General features: G+C 58.5%; 1 protein-coding gene across 1 annotated transcript; it reads left to right on the forward strand.

Moving 5' to 3' along the window:
* Positions 1-1,896: 1,896 nt before the first annotated feature.
* On the forward strand, positions 1,897-7,669 carry KCNS3 (potassium voltage-gated channel modifier subfamily S member 3). The gene is made up of 9 exons (XM_077151690.1): positions 1,897-3,390; positions 3,715-3,859; positions 3,971-4,049; positions 4,433-4,676; positions 5,075-5,286; positions 5,384-5,553; positions 5,703-5,941; positions 6,274-6,415; positions 7,538-7,669. The coding sequence occupies exons 1-9, from the start codon at positions 1,937-1,939 to the stop codon at positions 7,667-7,669; spliced, it is 2,817 nt and encodes a 938-aa protein (XP_077007805.1). The 5' UTR covers positions 1,897-1,936.
* Positions 7,670-10,641: the final 2,972 nt, after the last annotated feature.

Here is a 10,641-nt window from a genome sequence, read left to right on the forward strand (position 1 = left end):
ACTCGTGCCTTCCTGCTTCTTTACTCCCTTCTTTCCAATCGGTTACCAGGTAATGTCTCTTGCATTGGCCACTTCCTCTTTATATGCACCGCGGCTCACTGCTATCTCAGTTCAGAGCCTCACCTCCACGCACCTGTCCCCTTGCAGCCCTATCTCGTTGGCCTCAGGCTTCCCCCTTTGGGAAATCTGCATCAGGCTGTTGGAGAGTCTAAGTCACAGCCACAGCAGTACAGCCATGTCTGTTTGTTGCCTAAAACCCTTTAGTGGTCTTACCAACTCTTACCTGTAGGTCAGAGTTTAGACTCTAGCTTTGTGTACAGAGTTCTTCAGAATCTGTCACTGGCCCACCTTTGGTTGCCCTTCTGTTTGGTCAACTGTGCTTAAACCTTCAAGGTTCGAGCTGAATGTGACCTCTGCCCTGATGCCCTCTAGGCAGAGGCCTTTGCTTTTTTCTTAATTTCAAAGACTTTATTCTCTTGTACTATGGCGCTTCCCACATTGAACAGCGGGCTACGTGGCAAGCGGGGCGGCGGGCGTGGAAGAGTTTTGGGGACAGTCAGACCTGGGCTTCAGTTGCGATTCACCATTTACCAAAATGTGTGGCGTGGGCAGGTTATGTGACTTGAGTGTCTCCGGGAGGAGTGAGTGAGATGTTCAAGGAGCTGATGGCACCTGTTAGGAACCCGGAACAGGACAGTGTCCTCTTCTTTGCCCCACCTGCTCCGAGGAGGCGGCCTTGTACTGCGTGATTGCCAAAACCTGGTATTTCCTGTCTGAGAAATGGGTCTGGTGCATCCTGGCTCCTGTCTGAACTAAACCAGGCAATGTGCTGGGTCCGTGTGGACTTGGGTTTCTATACGAGTTCCCTAGGTGGGGCCGTGGGAGAGGGCGGGATGCGAGGAGGTGCTGGGAGGAGCCTGTCGGTGGTAGGAAGCAGAGGTGTAGTCGCCTCAGGAGGGCTCCCCTGGGCAGTTTCTTTCCATGTGGGAGAGCCTGCAGCATCGCCCACAAAGCAGGAGCTAGTGATGGCCTCTCACCTGTCCTGTTCTGTCCAGACACGGGCACTCGGCTCCCTCTGCAGGGAGTGAGTGTTGGTGTGTCGTGAGACGCCGCCCTCTCGGCCGCATGTGGGTTGGCAACGAGAGGTAGAGTGCAGCAGGGCTGGCGGCAGCAGAGGCTGCTTCTGGGGTGTCCTTTCGGGGTGCATGGCCGGGTCCCAGGAGGAGATGCCAGCAGCAAGGCCGCAGCCACTGGCAGATGTCGTCCCAACCTAACAGGCAGCCGGGCCATCAGGGGAGCCCCTGGCAATGCAGAAATGGTGAAAATGATTCACAAAGCTTTGTGTGTGTGTGTGGGGGGGGAGGCGGGGGGTAATTTGAGATGCTCTATTAAATACAGCACTAGAACTGAGTGTTCATAAAATTTAATATTGCAATCTTTCCTCTTTTTACCTCTTTCTAGAAAATGAATTGATAAACCAAAGACTTTGGGGAAAAAAATCAGTTTTAAGTTGGTTTTTGTCTAGTCAAAAATGTGATAGTGTATTTGGTATTTATTCCATTTCCTGCTTTGCGTTTAATTGAGCCCAGCCTCGTGGAAAGACAAGCTGGGGGGGGGGGGGTGCTCGGGGGCCTCCAAGGGCTCAGGGGCTTTGGGGGTCCCAGGGGCTCATGGTGGTTGGGTTCCTCGTGAACTCTGGGGGGCTCATGGGGCCCTGGGGTCTCTCGGACCTTGGGGAGACCTGGGGGCTCGGGGGCTTGGGGTGCTCCAGGGGGCTCAGGGACCTCCAGGGGCTCGTTGGGCTTGTGGGTCTCGGGGGGCTCGCTGGGTTTGCGGGTCTCGGGGGCTCTGGCGCTAATGCCTCGTGCTCCTTTCAGGCACAGCGCGAGGCCCCCCGTCTCCCTCCCGAGCCTGCGCCGCAGCCCCCGGCCCCGCCATGGTGTTTGGTGAGCTCTTCCACGCCGGACACGACGGGGAGCTGGTCCACCTGAACGTGGGGGGCTTTAAGCAGTCGGTGGAGCAGAGCACCCTGCGGCGCTTCCCGCACACGCGGCTGGGGCGGCTGCTGGCCTGCCGCTCGGAGGACGCCATCCTGCAGCTGTGCGACGACTACAGCGCGGCCGAGCGAGAGTTCTACTTCGACCGGAACCCGTCGCTGTTCCGCTACGTCCTGAACTTCTACTACACGGGGCGACTGCACGTCATGGAGGAGCTGTGCGTCTTCTCTTTCCGCCAGGAAATCGAGTACTGGGGCCTCAGCGAGCTGCTCATCGGCTCCTGCTGCAGCGGCCGCTACCAGGAGCGCAAGGAGGAGCCGCGCGCGCCCGGCTGGGAGCAGAAGAGCGACAGTGCCAGCAGCGACACGTCTTCCCGCGACTCGTCACTTTTCGAGAAGGAGCTGGAGAAGTTCGACAAGCTGCGCTTTGGCCGGCTCCGCAGGAAAGTGTGGGTCCGCATGGAGAACCCCGCCCACTGCCTGTCGGCCAAGCTGCTGGCCGCTGCGTCCCTGGGCGTGGTGCTGGCGTCCATTGTGGCCATGTGCGTGCACAGCATGTCCGAGTTCCAGAACGCCGACGGCGAGGTGGATGACCCGGTGCTGGCCGGCGTGGAGGTCGCCTGCATCGCCTGGTTCACCGGAGAGCTCGCAGTGCGCCTGGCGGCCGCCCCCTGCCAACGGAGGTTCTGGAAGAGCCCCCTGAACATCATCGACGTCGTCTCCGTGGCGCCCTTCTACGCCACGCTGGCCGTCGCCGCGCGCGAGGAGGAGAGCGCGGACCTGGAGAACGTGGGCAAGGCGGTCCAGGCGCTGCGGCTGATGCGCGTCTTCCGCATCCTGAAGCTGGCACGGCACTCGGGGGGGCTGCGCTCACTGGGGGCCACGCTGCGGCACAGCCACCACGAGGTCGGCCTGCTGCTGCTCTTCCTGTCCGTGGGCATCGCCATCTTCTCCGTGCTTGTCTTCTCCGCCGAGAGGGACGAGCCCGGGGCCGGCCTCGGCAGCATCCCCGTGTGCTGGTGGTGGGCGACCATCAGCATGACCACGGTGGGCTATGGTGACACCCACCCGGTCACGGTGGCCGGCAAGCTCGTGGCCAGCGCCTGCATCCTCTGTGGCATCCTCGTGGTGGCCCTGCCCATTACCATCATCTTCAACAAGTTCTCCAAGTACTACCAGCAGCAGAGGGCCGCGGAGGCCGGCTCGGCTGGGAGGGGCAGCCCGCCACCGGGCCACAACGTCCGGGACGCGTACGCACAGCGGGTGCACGCCTTCGTGGCCGGCCTGTCCGCGGGAGGCGTGGTGGCCAGCGAGCCCGCATCCCCCGACGCCCTGAGCACTGACGGCCCCGAGGATGAGAACAGCCCCGCGCCCCTGGAGCAGCGTGCGGCACAGTGAGTGGGACCCGCGTCGGGGCCGTTCGGGACCGGTTGACACAGCTTTACAGCCTCAGCGGGTTCGCTAGTGGTTTACTTCTCAGGGTGTGCCTCGCAGCCATAGTTGGACACTTTTTGCTGTAAAACGATAGAATCGTCTTTATTTTTCTCAGTGAGATGAATTAAATGCCTTGTTCTGAAATTTATTTTTTACACAAGAGAGTTGTGATACGGTTTTGGGGAGAAAGGTCAGGGGTCCTGTGTGGGGTCTGCCGCCCTGCTTCCTGCATCCTCCTGCGCGTGCCGCTTAGTCACCTGGTCTGACTGTACATTTCCGGCCAGCAAAACCGAGGCCCAGCTGCGTGAAGACTCGACGTGCATGTCAGACCTGCTGGCCGAGATGATGCATGCCAATCCGTGTCCACGTGCTACGCGTGGACGCCGGGAGCCTAATAAATGTCCTCATTCAGAGTGGAGAATGCCTTGTGTGTGTATTTTGGTGCCAAGTATGCATTCCAGTATTTTCAAAATTGATGTGCAAAAAGAAATGCTCATTTTTGAGCCTAGAGAGTCCCTTCCTTATGATTTTGAATTTCAGACGTGCATCCTCGAAGCCTGGTTCTTTGTTCTGGTGCACAAGTTGCTGATGGTGGAAAGAGATCATGTCAGTGATTCAGGTGAGCTCTGCAGCAGGAACTGATTAGGCAGGAAGTTTAGGGCATGTGAGCTTAAATGGGCGGAACACGTGCCTTTACAGATACTTCCCAGTATGTGTTTTGAATTTTACCATTTCTGCTGCCAGGATAGACCTGAGAGTTACTCAGAACCTAGCGAACCTTCTCACGCACAGGCGGCGGTGCATTCGGTGAAGGGAAGGGGAAGTATTGTGCAAACATACAGACGTGATTCACTGTGGAGGAGGGAAACTTAAGTCACTGAAAAGGCTGTGCCAGCGTTTGAGAGAAGCCAGCGTTTTAAAATAGCCTTAGAAACGGTGATGTCTGCTTGTCAGGCAGAAACCCTTCACAGCACACGAAGGCGTACACACACTCACTTTTAGGGCAGGACGTGGTGGTTCTCGCCCGTCGGGAGAATTTGGCTGAAGGGCTCCCGTGGCTGCGCCGTAGGCTCTGCTGCCCTGTGGCCTTGCACGGGTGCGCCCCGGACTCGCTCCCCTGCCCTTTCCGTCTGCAGGCGCGTTTCTCTGAGGAGAGGACACCTTCCATCCCCAACGTGCCGTTCCTCCTGGTGGCTCCGGCCTCAGGTGGCACAGCCACTCCTTTGCAGATTCAGCACATGTCCGCGTGACGCCCACAGCCCAGTTTTTAAACATCTTTTCCCCCCTCAAATGCCTTTTGGATATTGGCATAAATGCAGTTTTGAGGTGTAGCACGGAATGTGGCGTCCCGTTTTGATTAAAGATCGCCACCTGGTATGAAGTAACCGAAAAGCTGCTTCTGTAGAAATAGTAGTAGGAACAGTGAGACTAGGGAGGTGGAAAGGCAGCAGCTGCCGCGTGTGTGCTCTACCTCTGCCTCTCATTTCCCCCTCGTGATGCCCCTGGGAGCCGGGGTGGGTGTCTGTCCCGGTCTGAGGGAAACCGAGGTCCAGAGGGAAAGTGGCTGGCTCGCATGCACGTGGTAAGGGGGAGTGGTCTGCTCTGGCCTTGCGCCGCTGTGCCCCCCCACTCTGCGCCCCTCAGGACTGGATTTGGGGTCCTCGGCGCAGAGTCTGTTGAAAGGGACCAAGAGGTCTCTGGTGCCTGCGTTGAAAGCGGGAGATGCCGGCTGACGTGCCGTCCTTTCCTGAGCCCGACAGGGCCTCCTATAGGGGACAGGCCTGAAGCTGGACAGGGCCCCGGGGCCCTTCCCCTTGGGGACAGCGCGTGGTGGGTGCAGGAACTGCCTGCTGCTGGCAAGGGGTGGCCAGCGAGGGGTGGCTGGCGAGGGGTGGCTAGCGAGGGGTGGCCGGCGAGGGGTGGCCACACAGCCTCTTGGCCCGGCTCCCACAGGGGGCCCTGCCAGAGTCTCACCGTCCATCCCTGGCTCCCAGAAGGGCCTGCCCTTGGCACGGCCGGCTGGAGTCTCTGCCTTTTCTGTGTCCCGGGAGCTCGGGCTCATCTCTGCCTCCCCCAGCCTCTCTGCAGCTCGTGCCCAACTCCTGGTGCCTGCAGCCGCATGGGTGGGGTGGGGGCCCGTAGGCGCCCGCTGCACAGGGTGCTGCATGGGGTGCTGGCAGGGGGAGGTCCCGCCCTCAGCTCCACCCCCCCCGGCACTGCCTTCACCAGGCCCTCAGCCTGCCCCTGACACTACCTGCCCTGGCATTGCCAGGCCGCCCCCCCGGCTCTGCCTGACCCCGCCCTCACGCACCCTGGCACTGGCACTCGCTGGAGGGGTTCCCAGTTGCGGCCCTACCCTGTGGTCACTCCCCCTCCTCTGGTTCTTGGGTCAGCTCTCCCCATCTGCAGCAGCAGCTCTCATGGGGCTGGACAGGCCAGGACCTGCCCTGACATGCTCTGTCCCTCCTTCCCAGCCATGTCCCCGGACAGTGTGGTCAGTTCTTGTTTCAGGTCAGCAGTTCCCAGGCGCTTACTATAACACAGACACTGGAAGGCAGCAGTGGATGAGACCGTCCTTTTCCTCAGGCTAATGGGAAACAGGTAAGTCAGCAGGTGAGTGGCCATCACTGCCCAGGACCTGCGGCTGTGAGGGGTGAGCACAGGGCGCTGCCAGGAGAGCTCAGGGCAGAGGCCCTGGCCACAGAGGACGAATGCGTATCAGGGAAGGCTTCCTGGAGGACGCCTTTGGGGGAGTTAGTCTAAGGCCTGCTGAGGTCCTTCCAGGTCAGGTGAGGCCTTCCAGGGCTGGGCGGGCCGGGTCTGCCGCCCTCTCCGTCTCCCAGCCTCGTGCGCTGTCCGCTGCCTCTGTGGCTTTGCTTCTCTCTCCCGTCGCGGATCCTTTCGTTGCAGGCCCTTCTGCCTTCAGGTGTGCTGGTGCCGTTTCCCCTGCAGAGCCCAGGTTACATGTGCGGATGCAGGTGGACTGTGAGTTGCTTGCTCTTCCTGGTTTTTTCAACAAGAATATTTGGTCTCCCAGTTGCTTGTGCACACACCGAAGTTCCTTCCCGAGTGGTGATTTTATCAGACATTGGGGACGGCTGCTGTTGTCCCTGTGTAGGACCCTGTTCCCTCTTAAGGGGTTGATGGATGTCGTTGGGGAAGTTTTTCCTAATGTTCAGAACAGACTTATTTGTGCCCAGCACATAATGTGCTCCATAAATGAGCTTCCAGTTATTACAATGCAGGAGTCCTTTTGGCCAATCTCAGCTGATATCTGGCAGAACTGGTATTTTCTGTCTGAAGACATTCATGAAACGAAATGCAGTTTGACAGTCAAGACGTTTATTGGCATCAGTCAAAAGGCAATTATCAAATATTATTGTATGAAACCCCCTTGATACGAACCTAAAATTAAGTAATATAAATCTAAAATCCCAGAACTGCATATATGCTTGAGCAACTTCTAGGTGAATTGGAAGGGTTTTGGCAAACCAAAAATGGGAGAGATGCAGTGGGATCGAAGATGGGGATGGGCAGTGCCTGTGAGCCGGACGGTCTTGGTTTGCGTCCCAGGTCTGTGCCTTCCTGCCCGAGTGAGCTCAGGTGAGCCAGGTCTCCTGTCCAAGCCTGCGTCCTGTCTGAAGAGGAAACCACAAGATGATGGTTGTGAGGATGTAAAGTGCTCCAAGCATTGTTGTATGAGTGCTCCATTCTGAGAAGCCATCAGGAGTCCCTCTCCCTTAGAAGGGAAAGACGAAGAGGAGAAGCAAGTACACATATGTCTGTGGTGAATTTTATTGCGACATTAAAAAAAAAATCGATGAATGGAACATCTGGTTCCTGGAGCTTTGTGCAGCTTTATTTGGGCACAGCTTCCATTCCCGATGAATCCTGCCAGAACTAAGGTCACATCCGTTTTATGGGAAAGCTCCGTGGTGCTGGAAGGCCAGATGTGAAGCCGGCACGGAGCACTTCTTCCAGTCGCAATTATCTGATGGAGTGGAGACACGTGCCCTGGCATCTCTACACTGAGAGGCTGTTTGTCAGCATGCACAGCAGGTGCCTTCAGCCCTGTGGCTGGTGAGAAACAGCCCCCTTCTTTCTCAGGAGCTGGTGCTGGTTCAGCGTCCTCAGCAAACCTGCTGCTGCTGCGTCCTCTGCACAGGTGGGGACCACAGCAGCGTCGTGCTAACCGGAGACCGGACGGTGCCCAACGCCAGGGCCAGATCCTCTGCCTGACCTTCCCAGGGGGTGGGTGTGCAGTGTCGGAGAGCAGGAGTCATGGAAGTCGGCTGCCCGAGGACTGTCCTCTCCATCCTCCACTGCCGAGCAGGGAGATGCTTTCAGGCGCGTCTCAGCACCCACCCCAGCTTCTGGGGTCTGCACAGCCCACGTCTTTTGAGTCTTTTCCAGGCTATCAGGGGGTTGGCTTTTGGGGGATGGCGCAGGCATGGCCCCTGCCCGCCGGACAGGCTCACCCTGCAGTCCCCCGACCCCCCGCCCCGGCAGTAGCCCCAGCCCGCTCGCTGGCCCTTCCTGCTTCTTTGGGGCTGGGCTCCGGCTGCCTCCAGACTCCCAGCTTTGATCTTGTTCCCCAGCAGCTCTGGGATGTGGCAAATGGTCTCTGCTCCTCATTCCTGTCCCGCCTCGTGCCCTCGCCTACCTGTCTCCAGCACCTGCAGCAGGAGCTCTCAGGGCCACCTGCATGTAGCCCAGACGGCCGGAGGCCGGGCAGGGGAGGCCCTCAGGCGAGAGCTGGTCACTTCCGACCCAGGTCACTACAGGGTGCGTGAAAGGTTTTCAGATGAAGCGCTCCTCCCTGGCACGGTCCTGGAGCCTCCAGGATAATCATTCCTTCATGGGAGCTGCCAGCCCGGTGGCCCTGGGCAGTGTCCATAGGCCTGGGTGGCGTGGCGGGGCGGCGGGTGCTGCATGTCCAGGGTGCAGGGACATGGCCCCAGAGTGCTTCCTTCAGCCTGGCTGCCGTTGAGGACCCCGATACCTGATTTCATTTGTTGCATTGAGATTCATTAAGGGCTGCTCTGTGTTCTGTTCTGCCCTGGGCAGACACTGCCAATAGGATACCACTGCTGCAGTGCGGGGCGCAGACTGCGGGTCAGGTGCTGGACACGGGAGGGGGGCCACAAGCTGTGAACCCTGCCTGCCGTGGACCCTGCCTGCCGTGGACCCTTCCTCGCCGTGGGCCCTGCCTGCCGTGGACCCTGCCCGCCGTGGACCCTGCCTGCCGTGGACTCTGCCCGCCGTGGACCCTGCCCGCCGTGGACCCTGCCCGCCGTGGACCCTGCCCGCCGTGGACCCTGCCCGCTGTGGACCCTGCCCGCTGTGGACCCTGCCTGCCGTGGGCCCTGCCCGCCGTGGACCCTGCCCAGCGAGGTTCAGAGCATGGTAGTGCCGCTTACTTGTCTGTACACAGGAAACACAACCTCTCTGAAGTCCTCTGTTTTCTCAGCTGTACCAAGGCGGCTAAAAAAGCCACTGGGTTGCGATAATGCACACAAGGATGTGCAGTGGCCCTACAACAAGTGTTACTTCCCTCTCCTCGTTAACGGACGTGCCCTTGGCCAAGGTTCTGGTATGCGAGCCCTGTTAGGCGACTCGGATAACGCAGCCCGTAAACTAGAGGGGGCGGGCGACAGCCTGCTCGTCTCCACCTCGTCTGTTCTGGTAAACCTGCGGCATCTCGGTGTTGAACTCCCAGCGCTGCTCTGAGAGCGAGAGCAGCTCTTGGCTCCTGACCGGCGGCCGTGCAGACCTGGTCCCCTCCCCCGGACACTGCTCCCCATGGTGCGACAGCCCCGAGCCTCAGAGCTTCTTCCAAACCTGCAGACCTGCCGGCGTGCACGTTTGTCACACAGCTGCTCATGCAGGAGTGCCAGCCGTGCTCCCCATGGCCCATGGGCATTTGGCAAGGGTTTCTCTCAGTGAGTACTGCACTTCTGGGGGCTCCCCAGGCGTGGCCTGGGAGTAGCACCTCCATTTCTGGTGGTTGAATGTTCAGTCCCTCTGTGGAAGTCGTCTGCAGTTAGGCTCCCGACAGCCGAGCCTTTCCGTGAACTGGGGACCAGGGCCGGGAGTAGCCTCAGGAGGGGCCTGAGGCCGCAGAGGGTCTGCGACCTCAGCCGTGGGGATTTACTAAGTTACAACTGCAGAACCGTCCAAGCCAAGGTCCCCCGGGGGGATGCCTTCCCTCTAGCGAAGCTGACGGGGTCGGGCTCCCTCTGTCCCGTGACGTCTGCTGGCCTCTCCTGGCCTCTGGGTCCGAGGCCTCCCGACCCCTTCTGCAGCCCAGACGTCCGTGGCTTGGTTTTGTCTCTCTTCTCTCTGGGTCGGCTCCGAGTTCTCCCTGTTTTCTACCTTTTATTCTCTTCATACAGGGATCTAGTAAAAGGATTGAGACCCCCCTTGAGTGGGTGGGGTCACGTCTCCATGGAAACGACCTCATCAGAAGGTCCCACCCAAACAGCAGGTCTGCCTGGCTCGATGAGGGTTCAAACAGCATGGCTTTTACGGGGTGCACAGCAGTTCCAAACCAGCACAAGGCGGTGATCAACCCTCCTAACTTAGTTATTGTGAGGTTATGTGAAAAGACCCAAGAAGGCTCAATAAATGGTATCTATTATTAACTACTTGATTAACATTCCATATCATTCCTAAACGGACCGGGAGGCTTACAGAGAGTTTGGTGGGATTGGTTTCCAGCCACGCCCTGGCCCAGCTGTCTGCTGCTCCTTCACTCTGTGGAATAGAGATGAGAGAGACAAGATGATAACGATGAATTAAAGTGAGAAAAACGGGGCAACTTTAAAATAAACAGGAAAATGTGTTTACTATACATTTTGAAATGCATTAAGTATTTTTGCCTTGACTTGTTTTAGGAGGGTTTTAAAGTTATTTATTAAGGTTAGTGCCTCTGACCTGACAAAATAACTACAGTGTGCGCATTTCTGCCCTGACACTTTCCCAAAGATTTTTGTTTAACTTAGAAATGTAAAACAAAGAAATGGAGAGCATTAATAATAATTTTAAAAAACAGAAAAATGAGTTAGCAGAAGACAGAAAATAGGCCAGGGTTCTGTGCAACTCTGCGGGGCCGGCCGGGGGGTGGGGGCTGCCGGGGGGCGGGGCCTGGGGTTACCCGCGGCAGCGGCTGTCCCGGAATTTACTGGCTGGGTGTCCCAGCTGGCAGCACC

The sequence above is a fragment of the Tamandua tetradactyla genome, chromosome 3 (genome assembly GCF_023851605.1).
Source record: "Tamandua tetradactyla isolate mTamTet1 chromosome 3, mTamTet1.pri, whole genome shotgun sequence".
Classification (NCBI taxonomy): domain Eukaryota; kingdom Metazoa; phylum Chordata; class Mammalia; order Pilosa; family Myrmecophagidae; genus Tamandua; species Tamandua tetradactyla.